The following is a 23,254-nucleotide window of genomic DNA, read 5'->3' as shown; positions in this document are numbered from 1 at the left end:
CTTCCTGGTCTGCTGGGCGGGGGGGGGGGGCAGGTAGTACGCCCCCCCCCCTCCCCTCCAGCAGACTAGGCTTTTCTCTGGACGCCTGTGGCAGAGCAGCTGGGGCGCTGCCGGTTGGTCCCGCAGTGCCGCTCTGGGCGCTACTGGACCAACCCAGGAGCACCCCAGCTGCTCTGGTCCTGATTCAGCCGCTGCTGGTCAGTTTCAGCAGCGGCTGAATCAGGATGCCTGGGGCAGAGCAGCTGGGGTGCTGCTGGGTTGGTCCAGTAGTGCCGAGGAGCAGCGCTACTGGAGCAACCCAGCAGCACCCCAGCTGCTCTGCCCCAGGCGTCCTGATTTAGCCGCTGCTGAAACTGACCAGCGCTGACTACAGGAAGCCCGAGGCAGAGTTGCTCTGCCCCAGGCTTCCTGGAATCAGCTGCTGATCAGTTTCAGCAGCAGCTGACTTGGGGACGCTTGGGGTTCTTAAGTTGATTCTGTATGTAAGTCAGAACTGGCGGTCAGTTTCAGCAGCAGCTGAATCTGGACGCCAGTTCTGACTTACATACAGATTCAATTTAAGAACAAACCTACAGTCCCTATCTTGTATGTAACCCGGGGACTGCCTGTAAATACACCGGAGCAGCCAGTTTACAGATTTCTCAAAGTGGTTCCATGGACCAGTCTGAGAAACACCGTGATAGACAATTTTCAGGATTGTTAAAGAACAGACATTGGATTCACATCTTTGATTTACCTTGACCTTAACTGTGTTGAGCCAGGATGTTCATATACAGTCTAAAACTGTTCTAGTTTTCTTACTCTATAGCATTACATTTTTGTAGCCTGTTTGCTGTTTTCCTCTAGGATTTTTTAGACAGTGCATTTTCACTATATCTTCCCTTTGAATACTTTTTCACACAGTTTTTCTCACTTGAATTTACATTTTGAAATCTTATATTTTATTTCCTGTGTTTAACAGAATCAGCTTTTATTATAGTGTAGTAATTAGGAAGCTGCTTTATTATTTAGAATAAATTTAGAAAGGACTGTTTGAATGTAACACAGGATGTAATAGTGTAGCCATTTAAACAGCATGTAATAGTGTAGCCATTTAAACAGGTAATTAGTGAGCTTACTGGTTACCTAAATCATTTAGGCTAAATGGTCACATGCAGCTCCCAGTGTGACTTGTGAGAAGCTGACTGTCGCCCCGCATTGCTGTCTCTGTATCAGAGGCAGCAGAACAGGGTGGCTTGTGGGACCTGGTATAAGAGTGGGACGGCAGGCAGGAGCTCACTTTGAAGCTGGCTCCCAGCACATGCTACCCCATACTGCAGGCTCTGCAGTATAAAACTCATGCTGCAGAGCCCGCAGCACAGCCAACTCCCTGAAGTATGTAACCAGCAGAGCCCACAGAATGTAACCATTTAACCTCTACGATATTTAATGGTTTCTCAGTTATTTAATTAATTCCTTTTTAACATCCGTACTAGGAACAGCTTGGTACTTCAAAGGTTTGTTGCACTCCCATCATGTTATAACTGTTCCCATAGAAGTAGGTAGTGCTTTAGGGATCGCTCTATAGCTCCTCTCCCCTGACATTTTTCTGTCTCCATACAAAGCTGCATACAAACAAACATGCAGCTGTTCTGGAATCCCTTTTGTTTGTATATTAAATATGCTTACCTTGCTATTTCTTTGTCTGCTTTCCAAGTTTCTCCAGTGCAGTTGATATTAGCATCCATATTTACCACTAACTTCGACTTTTTTCAAAATTCCTGAATTAATAAAAAACCCAAAACACTTCAGCATAGTCTCCCAGTGTCCATATTTTTAAGCCAAGTATCTGTAATTTCTTCAAGTGCTTGCACATGTCTATTTCACTGTAGACATGTGCATGCTTTGTACACAGACATCCAATATTTTTCCTGCAGCATTACCTGTTGAGGTGGTTTGAGTGCCCTCTGCCACATATACCATTGTGCGCTAGTATAAGAGGATGGAATCACCATGACTCCCCTTAGTTCTTTCTTCCTGTCTGTGACTATTGTTGGAGCAATCTTGATTTTGTTAACTCAGTGCTGATCAGTGGTTTCTCCATCCAACCTGCTTGAAGCGTTTGGGAGAGGCCCATATTCTGACAAGTATCACATTTGCAAGGACTTCAAATCCTGGTCCAAAAAGGACAGAGCAACAAGGCTTAAGTGCTTGCTTATGAAAGCAATGCTGAGACTCCCTTTGGAATCATCACATGGGGAGAGCACTACAAATACTGCAGTGTTGATTCAGAGCATTCCACCAAAAACATCTTGAGCTCTTCTATTATGATCACCAATGCCAAAAGAGAGACTCAGACCTTCCTCATGCTCAACGTTTCACCTGTCAGCTAAGGATGTAAAATCCCATTTAATTGGCTAACCAGTTAAACATATTGTTTAACCCAGTGGTCTCCAATCTTTTTAAGTATGAGATCACTTTTGAACATAAGTGCAATCCAGGATCTACCTCAAATATAAATACCCTTGCCCTGCCTCCTTCCCTCCCCTTCACCTAGCCCTGCCCCTGTTCGCCCCATCCTCCCTCTTTTGCCCATCCCCATCACTTTCATCAGGCAGGGGCAGAGGGTTGGGGTACAGGCTCTGGTCTTGGATTAAGGGATCTGGAGTGTGAGGGGGGTCTGAGCTGCTCTTGGGGCAGACAAGGATGTAGGAGGAGGTTCTAAATGCAGGCTTGGGATGGCGTTTGGATGCAGGGGTGCTTGGGGTGCACGAGGGAGTTCATGGCTGGGGTAGGAGTTCAGGATGTGGGCTCCAGTTGGGCACTGCATCCCTCAGGTGGCTCCTGGTTGGTGGTGCAATGAGGCTAAGGCAGGCTCACCCCTGCCCTGGACCACTCCCTTAAAGCAGCCAGCAAACTCCATCCCAAGTTCTGTTGTGCCCCTCTCTCCTTTGTGGAGAAAGGATATCGAGTGGGAGGGGCATCTTGACATCAGCACCCTCTTCTCCCTCCCTTGCCCTGCGTAGAAAGCAAGAGGCTCCCCAAGGGCAGGGGTAGTTGCAAGGCAAAGGGATAATGATGAGGTAGAAAAAGTCTCCATCTTTGCATGAGACTTGAGCATCGTGAAGAACAACAGTTTTAGAAAGGTAGAAAACCATTTCTCATTCTACAGTTTTTATATACCAGTTCATTTCAGTAGAGATGAAATTATTTTCCTGTTTCTCTGTCTCTAATCTCTTTATAGCTTTCAGTTTCTGGAAGACCTAATTTTTAAGAGAGCCAGTAAGACACTGAAAGTTGTAATTTTAAGCGTTATATGTTCACCTTTTATTGACAGAAAACTGGTGGTCTGTACTTGAACCTCCATTGTTCCTCAAGATAGTGGAGCTGTACAAGGATGTTGTGGTCCACCTCCTGAAATTATACAAGATTGGTATCCCCAATTCTGAAAGAAGAATCTTTACCAATTTTCTACACACTTCTCTCAAAATTCTGGAAGTTTTACATAGGGTATGTCTTGAGCTAATTGTTTCAAATTGCTTATTTTGTCAACTGATGTGCAGTGTTAAGTCCGTTTTGTAAACAGTGAAGTAGTGAAAGTGTTCTGATTTAGAATTCTTCTGTGAATTGACATTATATATGGTTTTTCTGTTTGCAATGCCTTCTGGATGCCTAACTCACTGGAATACCGAATTTCAACTTTGCATGCATGTGCAGCTAGGTATCATTAGCTAGGACAGTTACTGGTTTTCATGGATATGCAAATACAATTGAGTGATTAGATTTGAAAGAACGTGAGAAAATACATTAGAAGATTCAAAACTTTCATATATCGTAATAAAATTGAGACTAGAAATTGATATGCATTTATTTTAAGACGACAGCTAACAAAAGTTGAGGCAGCATTGCTGAGAGAATTATGAGTACTCCTTCCTTTGCCCAGTATATTTGAATGGCTATTAACATTCAAGTATCAGCGGGGTAGCCGTGTTAGTCTGAATCTGCAAAAGCGACGAGGAGTCCTGTGGCACCTTATAGACTAACTGAAGTGTAGGAGCATAAGCTTTTTCGTGGGCAAAGACCCACTTCGTCAGATGCATGCATCTGACGAAGTGGGTCTTTGCCCACGAAAGCTTATGCTCCTACACTTCAGTTAGTCTATAAGGTGCCACAGGACTCCTCGTCGCTATTAACATTCAGTTATTAATGGCAATGAAGTTCTGACAGTTGACAAAAATGGCTTTAATAATTTGGAACCTTTATGTTGTGCACATTGTAGGAATGTAAGAGTATAACCGTTTAAATAATACACTGATGCTTATCAGTTCATCGGTTACAGTTACAGTCCAGCTGCTGGCCCCACTCCTGTGAGCCGGCTGAGTTGCGGAGTCTGCAGTATAAGCTTTATACCCCAGAGCCCACAGTGCATGTAACCAGGTAACCGCTAGGGTTTTTAATGGTTACACAGTTACTGTTTTTTAACATCCCTAGCATATTGCAAGCTTTATTAGATACCAGGTCTTTCCTTTTCTGTAGTTCATTACTCTTTCATTGAATTTTGCCTTTATATATTCTTTGGAGCAAAAACCATATTTTCTTAAGTATTTGAGTACTTAAGGATGCAAAGGACTAGTCCACTATCCGATAAGCAAATGCTTATCAGATAGTTGACAAGCTTGTCGACTAGTTGCTCCTCCCACCCCTTTTTGCTGCCTCTATCAGAAAGAGGCAGTGGCGGGGGGGGGGGGGGGAGGAAGGGGCACTTCAAAGCAGCAGCCGCGTGGAGCCTAGGGCCAGACCCTGGGTTGTGCGCGGCACTGCCGCTTTGAAACGCCGCAGGGAGCCCAGTGTCAGGCTCCTCCTGACATAGCAAAGCGTCAGCACCGCATGGAGTGCAGGATCAGCTGCCTTTGCTGATCCCAGGCTCCATGTGGTGCTGCTGCTTTGAAACGCCATGGGGAGCCCAACTCTTGGCTCCCATGGAGGTGTTTCAAAGTGGCAGCACGGCATAGAGCCCAGGGTCAGCTGAAGGTCTCCCTACTGACCCCGGGTTCTGTGCAACACTGCCACTTTGAAATGCAAGGAGCTTGATTCGGGGCTCCCACAGTGGCATTTCAAAGCGGCAGTGCGGTATGGAGCCCAGGATGATCACAGGCTCCACACGGGACTGCTGCTCTGAAACGCCGTGGGGAGCCTGACTTGGGGTTCCCACGTCAGTGTTTCAAAGCGGCAGTGCCGCACGGAGCCCAGAATCAGTGGGGAGTCCCTAACTGACCCAGGCTCTACTTGGCACTTTTGCCTTTAAATTGTGTCAACAGCCCTAGGGCTGTTCCTACATTTCAAAGGAGGAGACCCCCTGTTGACTTGTTGAATAGTTGGTGCATTTTGCTACAACTATTTGATTAGTCAGTTACCCACAATTTAACATCCCTAGTGTACAGCATCTAGAATATTCAGGTCTTGATCCTATTTGGGGCCTTTGTGCACAATGTATATTAAAAAACAAACCATCATGAACTATTAGGGGGCTTCAGTGCATAAGATATAATATGGAGAGACAGTTAAAGCCTTAATTTCAAATATTAGCAGAGAAACTTTTTGAAGTGTGCCTGTGAACTACACCAAAGCTGAAAAACTTTCCAGGAAAAAAAAAGACTCTTGGGGCAGTTTAAGATTTGTCTCTAGCTATGGAACATTCCAAGTGAAGGCAAGCCCATCCTTGATTCCTTTCAGATGCCAAAGCAACACATTTGAACTCCCTGTTGTCTCTTAACTTTCAGCTCATCTGCTCTTTGGGGGTTTTATGTTCCTGTTTTAGACTTGTTTTTGTTTAATAGTGAATTGAACACAGTGATTAATGTTTTACATACTTAGACTGATAAATGTTTTTCTTCCTTAGATACTGCCCTCCTTACCCAGTTGAGTTAATTTTCTGTATTGACAGTACTTTAGAATAAGTTTGCATTGAGGGACTGGGAGGACAAGATATCCATTATCGATCCCTCACATGTAAAGCCTTTATTGCCTGCTGAAGGGTATTAATCCATCAGAAGTTCCATCTACATGATCTCTTATGCAGGCCTGCAGGAGCTGTGAATCTTCATTGGTGTCCATAATAGTACAGCTGGAAGTATCTCTAGTTCTTCTAAGTCTGGATCTTGGGAAGTATCAAAGTCCAGTTATAACTGTGTCTAAGAATCCAACAGTAGCATTGGGCTCAGCACCAAACATCTTTTGTCAGTATTAGGAGAGTGAGAAGAGGAGATGGCAAGGTCCTATTCTCCTTCCTCTCCCTCCCCCCTCTCCCCCGAGAAAAGCAGAATTGTGACCAATTGGTGGAACTATGAGATGCGGAATTAGAGGTTCCTGACCTTGGGGCTCCTAGTTCAGAGGGAGGAGTCTTTATTCCCAGTGCAGAAGGTTACGTCTCCTCTCTTGGTATCAAGTAAAAGCTAACTTTCTCCAGTGAGGCTGTTTTTTCTGGTTTGGTCTTAGTTCATCATGTTGCCCTCCAGAACAATGTTCACTCCTTCCCATTTCAAGTTTCATCTTCTATTCAGCTAAGTAAAAGCCCATCCCCAAACACTCCCCATCCAGGTCGTATCTGAAGTCTGCTTTGTTGCCAACTGACATGGAGTTTGAGTCGCTATGGGGGTCTTTGGTTTCCTGGTTCTTAAATTAGACCTAACTAGAAACAATGTTGCCTAATGGACTTAGGGAAGCTTTAAGTTCTACTATTCCCTTTTCCTCTGGGCTGCTGGGTGATATTGGACAAGTCACGTCACTTCTCTGTGCCTCAGTTTTCCCATTTGTAAAATTGTAAAGTGCTTTGATATCTACAGATGATATCAGTCTAATGTAAAAGCAAGGCATTATTTGTTGCGGAGTAAGGTACCCCAGGAGAGCAGATGACTTTCTAATGTTTTTGCATCATACACACCTGAAAGGTCAAACTTGAAATCTATTTGAAGCATGTGTTCTTCCTGTTCCATGGTTGGTTACTTGCACAATATTTGCAAAAGGAAGAGAATGTCTAGAAGGAAGATGAAATACACAGATGTTATGAAAAATATCTGTATCACCAGCAGAAGATTTTAATATCTTCCAAGACCTTTTCTCCAGATTAGCAGGCTTTCGAGCTCCCACTGCTCATGGGAATTAGAGATTGTTTTGACATGCTGGAACAGTTAGCCAGTTACTGCAAATTGATAAATCTATTGCAAAATTGATTGGACCTTTTTTGTTGATGAAATACTCTATTCGCTTAAATTCTTGGAAGGCATACTTATTGTACCAGTCTACCCCTCAATAATTTAATCCCCTGCTCTACTTAACTCATCGTTTTTAAGTTTAGGAGAGTAGTTCTGCCGTCGTTATTGAGTTACTCTTATCAAACTCACTTCTTTAGTGAGCTTTATGCTTGTCATTCTCCCAGAAGAGAAATAAGTTACTTAAATGTAATAGGAATTCTTTGAGTGTATGGTCAGTACACAGCAGACAGGAATCACTCTCCGTTGCTGGCATGCCTGCTTTTATAACCTGACCTAAAACATTATATAGGTTCAAGAGAGAGCCCCCAGTAGCCAAAGCTTTTCAGAGGGTGGAATATGTCTGGATAGTGTGTGTTCTTACAAACGACTGAAACTTTATTTAAGACGAATAAACTTCTTTCTTTTGCTTTCTTCATAAACTCTTGGATCCAATCACATCTCTAATCTTCCCTTGACTTTCAGCTGTTCAGTCACTTTTAATCAACACAGAGTTGCATCCTTTATGAGTAGGACCCTGCCAATTAATGGTCCATTTTGGTCAATTTCACAGTCAGGATTTTAAAACTGGTAAATTTCATGATTTCAGATCATTTAAATCTGAAATATCCTGGGTGTACTTGTAGTGGTCCTGGCTCCTGACCCAAAAAGGAGTTGTGTGAGGCTACCTTTTACTTCTGTGTTGCTGTGGGCAGTAGTTCTGCCTTCAGAGCTGGGCAGCTAGATAGTGGTTGCTGCTAGATAGGAATCCAGTTAGGAAAAAGCACTACTTCAAAGTAGGAATAAGAGATCTCCGGAAAAGGGCTTTTTTCCGGAGGATCGGGGCCAGTGTAGACGCTCTTTTCCGGCTTTTCTAAAAGCCGGAAAAAAGCGGCGGACATTTTTATTTAAATGCCGCGGGGGATATTTAAATCCCCTGCGCATTTCCCTACTACGACCTGTCAAATTAGCATGCCCCTTTCGGAAAAGGGGCCAATGTAGACGTAGCCACAATGTTTGTCTTTTTAGGAAGAGAACCATGTGCCAGCATATATTACTGATGAGGGAGACTCATAGTTAACCATAAGCAGAGGCAGTTAAACTTATGTGCTCAGAAATGCTATTCAAAAGCAACTATCATTAATTATGAACTAGGTTAAAAACGGTACTGTAGTCAGACTCTTTAAACAAAAAATAGGACTTGAAGGGAGAGTTTTCTTCATCTTCCCCCCTGCCTCCTCCCATTTTAGAACTTTTTAGTTTTACCTGTTTGGTCACACATGATACTCTTGCACATTCTTTTGTAACTGAAAATGAAGATTTTAAATCTTCAGGTCCTGATCCTTGGACTTTTAAATGAGCAAATATGAAATGGCCACTCAGAATGTGGTTTCTAGTGGATCTCATAAGGCTTCACTCACTCTTAAGCCTGCAGTAATTTTAAAATGACAGCACTGTACAGTATGTAAATATATGCTGCAGCTATTCCATTTTTTTCTTGCAATGTCATGGGATTTCTGAATAAGCTGCATTTCAACCACCTATGTGTCCTTTCTTCTGTCCTTGTAGGCATTGGACACCTTTAATGTTTACTCTGTTGGGAAGAAAAACCTTTCTTAGTTTTTGTTTGGTAAGGTATCTAAGTTCAGTTAGACTGATATCGCTTAGATGGTTTTTTAAAAAGACTTTGTTAAACATTAGAGACCGAGCAAACTTTTTGTAGCACTTAATAACAATGAAAATATAAAGAACTAAAATTAAGCAACTATACATTTTTTTTATTCAGGTAAATGAGAGAGGAGGACAAATTATACAGTATGACAAATTTTATATTCATGAAATACAAGACTTGATAGACATCAGAAATGACTACATCAACTGGATCCAGCAGCAGGCATATGGAATGGTGAGTTTCCATATGGGGGGAGGGAGGAGTGAAGTGACTAGTTGAGTGACTACTTGACTATTCGATAAGCATACTAATTGACTAGTCGCTTACATCCCTAAGTTGAAGCTCAGAAAAATACCACATTTTGTCCATCACAAGTCACTTTTTTTTTATACAAACTGTGTTTGCGGTGAAGACATGTTCCAAAGAAGTGAGGGGGGACTTGTTAAAAAATGTTTTGCTTATGAAAAATCCTAACAGCCCGATGGTCACTTTGTTACCACCTTTATCCTTTGGAGCATAGTCCAAATTAAAGCAATTTTTTAGCACTGAACTTTGTAACAAAGAAATCCTTGATAGTCCTTTCAGTGGGAGGAATTATTCTGTCAGCACTTATAATGTGGTTCTTATGCACATGGTGCGATGGTCAGCATATGCCTTAAAGGTAGAGAGTTCATCAGAATATGATGCCTAACACAGTGAAATCCCAGTTTGGCTGTGGCTCCTAGGTTCTACAGTAATACAAATGAATACTAACCATTTGTTTGTTTGTTTGTTTTAAAGCACAGTCTCCAAAGTCTGGCTTATTGATGGATGGCCTGAATCCATTTCAGGTCATCCTCCCTGATTATTCTTTTATTATTGTGTCATTCTTTTAAAATACTTTGAGGGAGAAGTTTCAGTACTGATGCCAGGTAAATTCATTTTATGGTAGCTGAAGGACTTAAACAATGAAGAAAGAAATGCACTAAATATTTCTCCCTTTCTGTACAATCTCAACGTTTTTAGGACCTGCTTTATATTTTTCAGAAGTTTTCCTATCTTCATCTCTTCACCCGTCTCTTCACTTGATCTGTATTCTAGATCTCATTCCAGGGTGCATTTGTATAGTCGTATAGTCTATATCAGAGGCAGCAGTGCATGGTTGCATGTGGAACTGATCCATGAGGGGAGCCGGTTTAAAAAATTGTCTCATTGTGCTGACCAGCTCCCGCCTTCCACCCTGTGGCAGCCCCTTTCCACAGGGAGCCTAACCTCCCTGTGGACAGAAGCTGGGCTGGAATCCTGCCTACCCCTTCCCTTCCCTTCCCCCCTTTCCCCTCTGTACTGCTTCCTCTTTTAAGCTGGCTTCCCCAAAGCACCGGCTCCCATCTGCTCCACCCCCGTACTGCTTCTGTGGGAGGCAACAAGGGGGTGCAGATGGCTTTGCAGGAATCTGCTCACGCAGAGAGCCTGCTTTAAGCCCGCTCCTGCCTCTTCTCCCTCTCCCCCCCCCCCCCCCACACTGCTTCTGATGCAGAAGCAACAAGTGGGGTGTTGTGTTTAGTTGTTGGAATTAACCTGTGAGCCTAGGCTTATTGCTTAATCGTTTAAAAACTTATATGCTAAAATCCCTAAAGGATATTTTAATACAGGCAGTCCCCGGGTTACGTACAAGATAGGGACTGTAGGTTTGCTCTTAAGTTGAATCTGTATGTAAGTCGGAACTGGCATCCAGATTCAGCCGCTGCTGAAACTGATCAGTTTCAACAGCAGCTGAATCTGGACACCAGTTCCGACTTACATACAGATTCAACATAAGAACCCCAGGCGTCCCCAAGTCAGCTGCTGCTGAACTGATCAGCAGCTGATTCCAGGAAGCCTGAGGCAGAGCAACTCTGCCTCGGGCTTCCTGTAGTCAGCCGCTGGTCAGTTTCAGCAGCGGCTGACTTGGGGATGCCTGGGGCAGAGCAGCACCCCAGCTGCTCTGCCCCAGGCGTCCTGATTTAGCCACTGCTGAAACTGATCAGCAGCGGCTGAATCAGGACTCCTGGGGCAGAGCAGCTGGGGTGCTGCCGGGTTGGTCCAGTAGCGCCAAGGAGCGGTGCTGCGGGACCAACTGGCAGCGCCCCACCTGCTCTACCACAGGCCCTGGGCTTTGCTCCACATCTCCCTGGTCTGCTGGGGGGGGGGGGGCACTAGCTGGGTCCGGCCCGGGTCCTCCGCCGCTTTGCTCCGCGTCTCCGTGGTCTGCTTGCTCCCCCAGCAGACCAGGGAGACGGGGAGCAGCTTTTCTCGCCCCGGAGGAGGCGGGCGGTGGGACCAGGCGTCCCGCCGCTCCAGTCCTCTGGGGCGAGAAAATCCCCGTTCGTAACTGTGGATCCGACATAAGTCGGATCCGCGTAACTCGGGGACTGCCTGTATATAAAGTTGTTTTTAAAAGCAATTGGGATTTTGTTTAAAGGACATTACTGTAGTCTGTGTGTTTAGGGAAAAAATATTAGGTGGCACCTATGTAAAGCTCCACAAATGCGTACTTTAGCATGCATTATGTTTGTATGGCTTACTTTTAGGTAAGCCAATGTTTCAGAGAAATGGGTTTGTGTGTTAAACACCTTTTGTAGTTATAATTTTGGCCATTAACTTTTATAAGTGTGGGCATCTTGTTCTCTCAAGACTTTTTTATCATACTGATTTTTTTTTTAACTTTTTGGTGCTATTAATTTAAATTTATATTTTTCTTTTCCTTTTTTTTTGTCCTTGGGAAGTGTCTCTCTTAGCATTTAAAAGAGAGTGACAGGGAGACTTGCAGAAGAGAGAGAAGTTAAGTCAGTGGACTCCAACCTTTTTAACCACAAGATCACTTTTTCAGTTTAAGTGCAATGTAAGATCTACCTCAAACCCAAATACCCTGACTTCCTTCCCCCCCTTCTCTGAGACCCCTCCCCTGCTCCACCCCTTCTCCAAGGCCTCACCCTGCTCACTCCATACCCCTTCTCCCCGAATCTCATTCACTTTCACCAGGCTAGGATAGGGGGTTGGAGTCCAAGCTCTGGTCTAAGCCAAGGGATATAGGGAGGTGGGTGGGTTCTGGAGTAGCCTAAGGGATAGGACATTAACTTGGGGAGTTCAGGGTGGGTGGGCTTGAGCCCCGCCCCGCCCCGCCCCGCTCCCACCCCCACCCCTGAAAGTGGCAGGACTGCCAACACAGGCTGCCCCAGGGTTGGAACTGACTCCCGCATTAGGAAAGCAGGATAAAGGGACCTGCCAAAGGTAGGGAGGTGGGGTGGGCTCTGGAGTGGCCTAAGGAATATATGGCATTTGCCTGGGGAGCACAGTATGGTAGGCTCGAGTCATGCCCCTCCCCCCCCCCCCCCCCCCCCGGAGCGACCAGACCACCGACACAGGATAAGGGACCCTCTGAAGGCAGGGAGGTAGGCTGGGTCTGGAATGGACTAGTGCATAGGGCATTCACCTGGGAAGTGAAGGGTGGTGGGTTCAAGTCCTGCCCTGCCCCCCTTGGGAGCAACTGGACAGCCAACACAGGCCACCCCAGAGATGGAGCTGGCTCCTGCATTAGGAAGGCAGGATAAAGGATTCTAGGAAGGGAAGGGAGGTGAGGTGGGATCAGTTGGGTTTTGGAGTGGCCTAAGGGATACAGCATTTGCCTAGGGAGCACAGGGTGATGGACTATAGTCCTGCCCACCCTGGAAGCAGAGAGGAGAGAGAAGGACAGTGTGTACTTGTGAGAATGACAGACACACACACACACACTGTGTGAGTGACAGAGATTTGCATTGTCAAGCTCCCACCATTCTCTTCTCTCTCTGGAGTTTAGGGTACAGGAGTGGAGGGAAGAGGGACACCCTGACATCATCATCCCCCCATCTCCCTCCCACACCCTGCACAGCAAGCAGGAGGCTCCCAAGGGAAGCTCCAAGGCAGAGAGCAGGAAAAGCATGACAGTAGGTAGAGAGGCAACTGAAGTGCCAGCACTTGATAGCTTCCTGGCCAAACCAGTCATGATCACCTGTCAGAGGCTCCAAGATCTATTGGTAGATCCCGAATTACTGGTTGGTGACAACTGCTTTAATTGTTCCAGCAACATTTGTCTCTTCTGTCATTAAGTTTCCTTCCAAGTCCATCCAGAAGGTTACATATTCAACTTGTGGGAGAATTAGCATTACTGTGTGCGCACTGAATTCCTAACCCCCGCAGATTTCTTTGATTTATTGGCAAAAAATGTCTTCTGAGGGGGAAGTAAAGGGAAGCCACAAGAGACATCATGAGTCCTTCTGCAGTGATGCCGGCAGGTTGATTTGGGCACACAATGCATCTGATAGAGATGTAAATCATTGTAGGAATGTGTGTATGCTGAGGGGAGGCTGGACAGGCATGCATGTGTGTGAGAGGCTCTCTGTTTGTAGCATACGAGATGTGGAGGGGCAGGGCTTTGTTGCTGAGGAGACGGGTGTGGGACAGACTCTTTCCCCTGAACCAGAGCAAAATGTAGTGGCCTGCCTGTTCAGTGAATTGTTCTCGTTGTTTTTAGTGAATTCCTCCAAGAGTATAAAACAGGTGTAAAATTTTAAGGCTCATTTTCATTGCAAGAGTGGTGTAAAGGGGGTTTATCATAAAGGACTGTATGGCCTCTTAAATGCATATGGTACTTTAGTGATGGAAACTGGTCTAAATTTTTGTACTGAAAAAATTTCTTATCAAAATGTGGTCTCTGAATTGTTTCCTCCTACCTTTCTGGAGATGGTCAGTAGTCAGTATAAAATGTGAGTTTGAGTCCTCAGCCCTCACTTTCTCTTCAGTTACCCATGATATAACACTGAGCATATGGCTGATATATTTATTGACTAATAACTAGAAGTGAAGAGTCAATACTAGCTACGGGTATGTCTACACTACAACATTAATTTGAACTAACTTAGTTCGAATTAGCTTAGTTCGAATTAACGGATCCAGACTAAAAAACTAGTTCGAATTAGCGTTTTGCTAATTCGAATTAGCATGTCCACATTAAGTGGACCCTGAACCTGGCTTAAGGATGGCCGGAAGCAGTGCCGGCAGGGCATCAGAGGAGGACTTAGAGCGTGGAGCTGCTGTCTCAGGCTAGCCGAGGGCTGTGCTTAAAGAGTCCCAACCCCCACCCCGGACAGACAGTTCTCAGGGGTGCCCCGCTTGCAAAGCAGTCCTGGCTTGGAGTGCCCGGAGTACCCACACTGGGCACATCACAGCACTTGGCCATCAGCCCGGCTGCACTTGCCACAGGCTGCCATCTGGGGAGAGGGGGCAATTGGGGGGCTGCAGGAGAGCATCCACCCGAAAAGCCCACAGAGCCAGCCCAGTCCTCCCCATCGGGGGCGCATACCCCATTCCTCCCTTACCTCCTTCCACTTACTCTTCCCTGGCCCCTCTTCTTGATGTACAAAATAAAGGGACAATTGTGTTCAAAAATGGAATCTGTCTTTATTGAACAAAACTGGGTGAGACGGGGAAAAGGAGGTGGGAGAGGGGAAGAGAGAGGCTGGGAGAGGGGAGGGCAACTAAAATGATCAGGGGTTGGGAACAGGTCCCATATGAAGAGAGGCTAAAGAGACTGGGACTTTTCAGCTTAGAAAAGAGGAGACGGAGGGGAGACAGGATAGAGGTCTCTAAAAGCAGGAGTTGGGTGGAGAGGGTGCATACAGAAAAGTTCTTCATTAGTTCCCATAAAGAAGGACTAGAGGACACCAAAGGAAAGGAATGGGTAGCAGACTTCAAACTAGTAACAGAAAGTTGTTCTTCACAAAGCAAAGAGTCAACCTGTGGAACTCCTTGCTGCAGGAGGCTGTGAAGGCTACAACTAGAACAGAGTTTAAAGGGAAGTGAGATCAAGTCATGGAGGTTGGGTCCATGGAGTGGTATTAGCCAGGGGGTAGGAGTGGTGTCCCTGCCCAAGGTTTGTGGAAGGCTGGATGGCATGAGACAAATGGCTTGGTCACTGTCTTCGGTCCATCCCCGCCAGGGTCCCTAGGGTTGGCCGCTGTCGGCAGACAGGCTATTGGGCTAGATGGACCTTTGGTCTGACCCAGGACGGCCATTGTAAGCTCAGGGCTCAGGGTCAGGGGTCTCAGTGGACCACCTTGATTTTCATGCACACCTGCTCCTGGGTGACCAGGCTGGCAGCTCTCCTGCCCTAGCCGGCCACTTTCCTGTGCCTAGTGCGGAGGTCGTGGACAAGGTCCACGATGTCCGCACTAGCCCAGGCGGGTGCCCGCCTATTGCGGTCCCGGGCAAGCTCCCGGGAGCCGCCAGCCTGGTCCCGGGAAGAGGCGGAGGGCTGGGGGGCATCGGGTGGCTGGCTCGATCCGTGCCAGGTGCAGGGTCTGCTGGCTGGGTGCTGGCAGGCTTGCATCTGGCACGGGCACCGTAGCCAGCCCGTGCCCCTTTAAGGGGTCCGGGGCCGGGAGGGGGGCAGACGAGTTTCCCTGTTGTTGGTCAGAGTGGCCACCAGGGAAACCTGGGGAGGGCTAGCCTCCCACTAGTTCGAATTAAGGGGCTACACAGCCCTTAATTCAAACTAGCTAGTTCGAACTAGGCTTAATCCTCGTAAAATGACGTTTTCCTAGTTCAAACTAAGCGCTCTGCGAGTTCGAATTAAATTCGAACTAGCGGAGCGCTAGTGTAGCACCTATGAAAGTTAGTTCGAACTAACGTCCGTTAGTTCGAACTAACTGTGTAGTGTAGACATACCCTACTTTACTATTAGAGCGAGTTGGAATTTTCCTTCCCCATCCCATTCTCCATTTATTGTACTATAGTTTAAATAAAATTACCAAAAAACTGAAACCAGCATGATTCTATTGTTGTTTTGAAATAAAATATACAGAATTTTACAGAATAGTAACTTTTTCGTGCAAAATTTGCCCAGAGTAATGTCATTCTTTCTTAATCTGTGCCCGATGAAAGTTACGGATTATGGAAACAATGATTTATCCAAACTTGTTCTCTAAACGGCTTTTGCATGTTAAAAATAAAATTGTTGTACTAACACTTTTGGCATTTAACATTGTAATATGGTATAACAGCTTGAAAACGAGAAGAAACAAAAAGCTTGCTTTTTACATAAAGACATAGTGAGCAAGTAAGCATTATATGTGGAATGCGAGCATTTAAAAATAATTCATGACACTGTTATTTTAACATTTTTAATATTTCCCTTAATTTAGCATTTATTATTTTTAGTTCCATCCATCCAAGAAAACTTTATTGTATCACTGCTTTTTCAAGATCCTGGATACATTGTCTCGTTATAATCTGTCGATTAATTCTAAATGCAGATTTTTTGTTTTATTTGCTTCGATAACAATACAGTTTTTAAAAATACTGGTACTAAATATTTTTGCTGGTTCAGAGAAGAATAATTAATGCAGATACTAATGCTGCTTTTTACTCTTAATTATTGCTACCTTTGTGCATTGCTGTCATAGGACGTCAACCATGGATTAACTGAGGTAAGATTGGTTGTAATTTGGTTTCCTTTTCAGAGTGGAAGGAAATCAGAAACATTGACTTTAAAAATTAATCCTTGACTGTGCTAGATCTTAGAGTATTAGATGTAAATAAGACTTTAAATGTGTGTGGGTATAGTCAGAAAAATGTCTTCAGAAAATTGTGCAGCTGTATTAACTGATCAGGTTGGATAAAGAAACCATTGATGAAACATAAATATAAGGCTTTGTCCAGACTGTACAGTTTTTGTTGACAAAACAGTGGACATGTACACTACAGTGCTGCTTTTGCCAACAAAATTTTCCTGTTTTGTTGACAAATTAAAATCACTTCAACAAGCGGCATAGAGCTTTTTGCAGCAAAGTTTGAATGACAGGATGTCAGTGTAGTCATTATAACTGGCTTCTAGGAGGTATCCCACAATGCCCACCATGACCGCTCTGCTCTGCTCACTGTTTTGAACTCCACTGCCCAGCATCTAGCTGCATACAGATGCACCCTCCCCTTTCAAAGCTGAAAGAGGTGTTGAAATTCTTCAGCATGAAGAGCTCACATAGCTAAACCCCAGCTGAGCATGCCTGCATCTGCAGCAAATGCATTCTTGCCTGAACTACAGCGAAGGGATGGATCATCTTGGTCTGTGGTGCGGAGAGGAGGCTTTGGGGGGGATACTCAGGGAATCAGAGAATCAAAACGTTAACACAGAATCCTGCTCTTCCCAGCACTAGGAATGCAGCAGTGGGCAGGCTGCTGCCATGAAGGGGAGAGCTCAGTAAGGGTGCCAGAGGCTGATGTTGGGGGTGTCGGCCTCCTCCTTCCTTAGGATTTGTTGTTCCTGACTGAATTAAGAGAGAGCCTGCCGACATGCTCACTCTTCCCCTAACACATCCACTTCCTCAGTATATACTTTGCCCCTCTCATACACACTCCTTTTCCTGTGTGCACACTCTTCTCCCCACCCATGTGCTCTGTTTCTTCATTTCTTCCCCCCCACTCCCTGTCACATTCTTCCCCTCCCTTTTCTCCCCCAAACACACATACACTTCAGTTGAAAAGAGGCAAGCAATATAGTGGACTGTCCCTGGAATGATGAGATTGAGAGCTGCATTATGTGATTCTGTACGTGACCCATGAGGCATTGCAGACACTTCCCAAAGCACCCTGCAGCCAGTTTCACAGTGGAATAGCTACCCTCAGTGCACTGCTCTATGCACTCTGACACAAGGAACATGATGTGGGCACACAACAGCGTTTTAGTTAAAGCGATGGTTATGTCAGCTTAGCTTCTTTTATAAATCTCTGTTGTATAGAAAAGGACTAAAATACTTCTAAAATTGCAAGCTCAAACTAGGCTCTCTAAACCAAAACCTCATATCTGTATCATTAATAAAGGTTTAGAAATTATCCAACTGTTTTGTTGATGAAATATAAATTAATTAAAAAATCTGCTGCCATTCCCACAGAAGAATTAGCACTACATTGACAAATAAAATTTTGTCAAAAAGATGATTTGTTGAATGAGAATGCTATTTGTACAATCCCTTTTTTCTGACTGTAACCACTTGTAAGTACAATGCAAGAATTATGTGAACTAATATTTTACTTTTTGGTTCTAGCTAACAGAAAATCCAGTTACAATTTGTACATACCCTTTTGTGTTTGATGCACAGGCAAAGACTACACTTTTGCAAACAGATGCTGTCATACAAATGCAGGTAAAATAGTATTTCACTCTTTCTACACATCCTTTTTTAAAAAATATCCAAAAATAGGATCAAAATCTGTAAACTATTTTGAGATCTAGAGTTTTTTCTTCTTTTGTACAAGTAAATTGCATGATTATAAATTTAGGGTGGCTTATTTTTCTTCCTCTTATTAATGTTTTGAACCTGGTTGAAATTGTCTTGTTTGGTAATCTGTATACATTATTTTTATAGCTGTTTCTCTCCTTTTCACTAGCTAGGTAGTGCTTTTTTACATGCCAACTGATTGCTTATCTCAAATTGTAGTAGGTGTGGTCTTGCCTACTTCTGCAATTCAATGAGAAGAACCAAGGATTGAAAATTGTTTAAAATGTATTTAATGGGAAAGTGGGACTGAATTTCTTCATCTGGAAATATTGTTCCAAATGGAGATTTCATTTTTGATGTTGATCATCATTGGTTCTCTCCCTGTTTGCTGCCCTCAAATTACATAGTTGCTGTTTTTAGATATTTCACTTTTCCATTAGTGTAGATAAAGCTAATTCATAAATATAAGGGTTTGTGAAAAGTACTCGATAATGTGCCCTTTAAGCATGAGCTGTGTTCACCTAACCGTGTCAATTATGCTTCATATTTGTTATCTTTATTTCTATTTGAGTACAGGCAGTCCCCGGGTTACGTACAAGATAGGGACTATAGGTTTGTTCTGAAGTTGAATTTGTATGTAAGTCGGAACTGGCTCCAGATTCAGCTGCTGCCACTGAAACTGACCAGGGGCTGACTACAGGAAGCCGGAGGCAGAGTTGCTCTGCCCCGAGCTTCCTGGAATCAGCCTGATCAGTTTCAACAGCTGCTGAACCTGGAGCCTGGGAAAGAACAGCTGGGGCGCTGCCCGGTAGGTTCCCAAAGGACCAACCTGGCAGCACCCCAGCTGCTCTACCCGAGGCGTCCCGCAACAAAAACCTGGTCTGCTGGGGGGGGGGGGGGGGAGTGCACTAGCTGCGCCCCTTCTCCCCCCAGCAGACCAGGGAGACCCGAGCAAAGCCGCACAGGCGGAGGGACCCCGCTGCCCGTGCGGCTTTGCTCCGGTCTCCCTGGTCTTCTGGGGGGGTCCAGCAAAGCCGCTGGACCCCCCCCCCCCAACAGACCAGGGGGACAGGAGCAAAGCCGCCCAGGCGGCGGGGGTCCCGCCGCCTGGGCGGCTTTGCTCCCGGGCAAACGAGCAAAGCCGCCCAGGCGGCGGCTTTGCTCAGGTGTCCCTGGTCTGCTGGTGGGGTCCAGCGGCTTTGCTGGACCCCCCCAGCAGACCAGGGAGACCGGGAGAAGCTTTTCTCGCCCTGGAGGCGCCCGCCGCCCGTGAGCTCCAGGGCGAGAAAAGCCCCGTTCGTAAGTGCGGATCCGACATAAGTCGGATCCGCGTAAGTCGGGGACTGCCTGTAATAGTGAAACATGCCAGTAATTCCAAAATGAAATATTATGTTCAACAATTGGTATTCTGTATAATACATACCTGCGCAACTGGTGATAAAAGGAGTCATGAATTATGTCTTGAATTTGAAGATAGACAGGAAAGAAACACAGTACTGGCCTGACATACACACCTGCAGAAAAATACTAATTCCTGTAATCACAGGAAGTTAATAAATATAATTTTGAATGTGTTTTCAGGGTTTGTATTCACAACTAATGCTCAAAAATCAGCATGTGTTAAGTGAGCAGACAAAATGGAAGTTCAAGGAAAATGTTCATTCTATGCCTGTATCCATTTACAGAAAAATGGTATCTTTTGATAGGTATTTGGCAAGCTTTTAGGAACTCTTTGCCATATTCAGAATTCTCATTACAGTATTTAAATGATATTTCATGTTAAGGAGGAAATGGAAATCAAGTGAAAATATTGTTTAGACAGTGGAAGAAAATGAAACTCAAATAAGATTTTTAAAAAGTTGAGGAAAAGATGAACAACTTTTACTCTGTGAAACTACTCAACGCTTTTTTTTTACCAGATTAATAATTACCTCCTCAATCTTCATTTGCTGTTTGTTTTGAGTAGACCTGGGGTGGGTAGTCCTGTGTTTTTGTTATACAAATGTTGTTAAGTGTTAAGTTAATAAAACTTAAAACGTGGAACTGTTGAACACCACTGTTTGAATTTGTTGGTGCTAGAAGGAAGCAAATTTGCTGAGGTTAAAGGGAAGAAAAGTGTGCTAAACCTAAAATTGGAACTCCTAGATATGGATATTAAATAAATAAATACATTGATAGAAATTCTTAAATATTGGCTTTTTCATGTGTGCCATGTTAGTTGTTGCAATAACTAAAGGTTTTACTTGTTTTTCCCAGATGGCAGTTGACCAGGCTCACAGGCAGAATTTCTCATCTATTTTTCTCCCTGTATTTGAATCTGTCAATCCTTGTCTAATATTAGTGGTACGCAGAGACAATATTGTAGGCGATGCTATGGAAGTCCTAAGGAAAACGAAGAATGTAGATTACAAGAAACCACTCAAGGTATAGCCAGTTGATACGGATTACATTCCATTAATCTAATATTAAAACAGATCATACTTTTATTTTAGGGTTTTATATTTTAGCAAATTTAGTATATTTTTAGATTAAATTTAATTTGTTTTGCATTTCCTTTTTATATTCTGTGCTAACTGAAGTGTCCATTTCAGGTTATTTTTGTAGGGGAAGAAGCTGTTGATGCAGGAGGTGTTCGCAAAGAATTTTTCTTGCTCATCATGAGAGAGTTGCTTGATCCCAAATATGGAATGTTTAGGTACTATGAAGAGTCCAGGCTCATCTGGTTCTCTGACAAGGTACACTTTACTGTGCAATTAATTAATCCTCTTGATTCATAGTGATATTGTATCATCTACTGGACTTCACTAGAATTCTAAGGAAATATTTCTAAAGGAGAAGCTGAGTGAAATGGCCACAAAGGAGATTCACTCCTCTCACCATTGGATTAAAACTCCTAACTTCATCACATGTTCTGCTAAGATTCTGCCTTTTTCTCACTAATACCTGATACCAGACCTTCCATAAAAATGACAAGAATAGGAACCAAAAATTCCAGGGAAAGTAATTTGGTACAAATAGCAGAAACTCCATAAAGTAGGTTAGCAGAGAAAAGTAGACAGCAGCATGTCTTACAGCTCCCTTTCCTTATATGTAGCCATGTGTATGAAGCTTATGGACACAGTGAAGTTAAGAGATTTGGCTTTTGTTCCTGCTCTATTAACTGTGTGAGCGAGTCATTAAAGCCTTAAATTTTCAAGTGTTCGCTACTTTGATGCCTCATTTTTTTTATATGATTTGAGATCCTCTTGCATCATGATCAAAATGTTTGAGTACCTTGCCTTTTGAAAGTAGGTCTAAAAAGGCCAATAATGGACACCACTTAAATTTAAGTGGCAATTTTATATCATGACCCTAGTTTTCAAAGACTTTAGTAATCACATTTTAATCCATTAGAAGCACTGTTCTCTTAGAGCACTTAAACACATTTAACACTGCAAGAACTCCCCAGAAGATCAAAAAGTGCTGAGTGAAACAAACATACTCACCTCGGACTTCAGTCTCTCTCAGCTGGTTACAAATTTACCTGTTTTTACAATACCTGTGAAAATAAAATTATATTTTGTTTCTAGGAAATATAAATGAAATAGAATGTAAATTTATTAAAATATTTTTTCTTTAAGTTGTCAGATGTTTTAATTCTTCTATTTTCTGTTCTTCATAGACCTTTGAAGACAGTGACTTGTTCCATTTGATTGGTGTTGTGTGTGGACTAGCAATATATAATTTTACTATTGTAGACCTGCATTTCCCCTTGGCTTTGTACAAGAAACTATTGAATAAGAAGCCTTCCCTAGATGACTTAAAAGAGTTAATGCCTGATGTTGGCAGGTGAGCCAATATAAATTGAATGACAAGATAATCAGTGTGTTATCTTTCTTATTAAATGCACAATGTAGTTTCTTGTAAGATATAAGTAATTGAATACATCTCTCTATATGTTAAAAAAAAATTCCTGCCAGACGACAGAGTGATGTCATCACATCACTCTGTGTCCCCACAACCTGCCTCCGTCTCAGCCACTGGCTGTGGCCAGCTGCTACATGTAGGCTGCTCCAGCTCCAGCTCCTACTTCATTCCCCAGATGGCTGCGCTGTTGGTGAGGAATTGCTGGGGCTGGGTCTCCTCTGTCATCCAATCCCAGGCCATGCCATGCTGAGTCCCCTCTGCCCATCCAAGCCTGACGGGCATCTGCAGGGGAAGGAGAGCTGGGGCTGGTGTGGCCTCAGCTTGGTCCCCCTAGTAGCTGGGGGGAGGGGAAAGAATAGATGAATGGCCCCGCAGCCCCCTCACTCAGACCCCCCCACAAGCCAAGACTCTGTACTATCGGAGGCAAGTGGGTGGTGGCCCTGGCCCTCCCAGGCAACCGGAGGGAAGGGGGTAGAGCCCAGATGGCCCTGGCCCTCCCCAGTGGCTATAGGGGGGGAGGATAGAGCCCTGGAGGCTGTGCCCCTTGCCCTCCCCAGCAGCCAGGGGAGGGGGGAGAGAGCTGGGGCAGCTTCACAACCTCAGCCTCCTCATTCATACCCCCACAAGCCGAGACCCCGCACACCCAGCTTCCTCACTCACCACACTGCTGAGACCTTGTACTCCCAGCCCCCTCATTCATCCTTTCCACTGACACCCCACACATCCAGCCCCCCCTCCTGCACCCTTCCCCCTGGCCAAATGCCTACCCCCAGTCTGCTCCTGTCCTCTCCCCCAGCCAGACACCTACCCTCAGAGAGAGAGGGTTTGGCGAGCATAGTGAGCAGGGGGCACAGCCTCCTAGTAATGTCTCAATAAATAGGCAAAAATCTCTTACTAGAACAATACAGTTGGCTTAAAAGTTGAGTTTGAACGTACGCTACTGTTTTATAAACACCTACTTTCAGGTGCTTAGTTTTGGGTGTTAGAATTATTTCCCATTGGGAACTTAATAGCCCCAATTTTAAAATTCTTAGTTCAGACATATCTGTTATAACTGTTCTTTCTTTGAACATAATATCAGTTTTGGGCAATCCCTTCAGTGTCTAATGAGGATACATCATTTTGCTTACTTCAAAAATAATTACATGTCAAAAATTTGCACTTTTATTTATCATTTCCTG

General features: G+C 44.3%; 1 protein-coding gene across 4 annotated transcripts in view; it reads left to right on the top strand.

Moving 5' to 3' along the window:
* HERC4 (HECT and RLD domain containing E3 ubiquitin protein ligase 4) overlaps positions 1–23,254 on the top strand; it is a 105,907-nt gene that overhangs the window by 56,106 nt on the left and 26,547 nt on the right. For 3 of the 4 annotated variants that reach the window (XM_075934914.1, XM_075934913.1, XM_006125272.4), the window contains exons 15-20: positions 3,317–3,489; positions 9,013–9,132; positions 17,994–18,092; positions 20,424–20,591; positions 20,759–20,902; positions 21,829–21,995. In XM_075934914.1, the coding sequence (XP_075791029.1) occupies positions 3,317–3,489; positions 9,013–9,132; positions 17,994–18,092; positions 20,424–20,591; positions 20,759–20,902; positions 21,829–21,995 (871 nt within the window). The remainder of the gene's footprint in view (positions 1–3,316; positions 3,490–9,012; positions 9,133–17,993; positions 18,093–20,423; positions 20,592–20,758; positions 20,903–21,828; positions 21,996–23,254) is intronic. The other variant, XM_075934915.1, reaches the window with a different exon arrangement.

The sequence above is a fragment of the Pelodiscus sinensis genome, chromosome 8 (assembly GCF_049634645.1).
Source record: "Pelodiscus sinensis isolate JC-2024 chromosome 8, ASM4963464v1, whole genome shotgun sequence".
Lineage (NCBI taxonomy): Eukaryota > Metazoa > Chordata > Testudines > Trionychidae > Pelodiscus > Pelodiscus sinensis.
The sequence above is the reverse complement of the archived record's forward strand: the minus strand, read 5'-3'. Positions and strand labels throughout refer to the sequence as shown.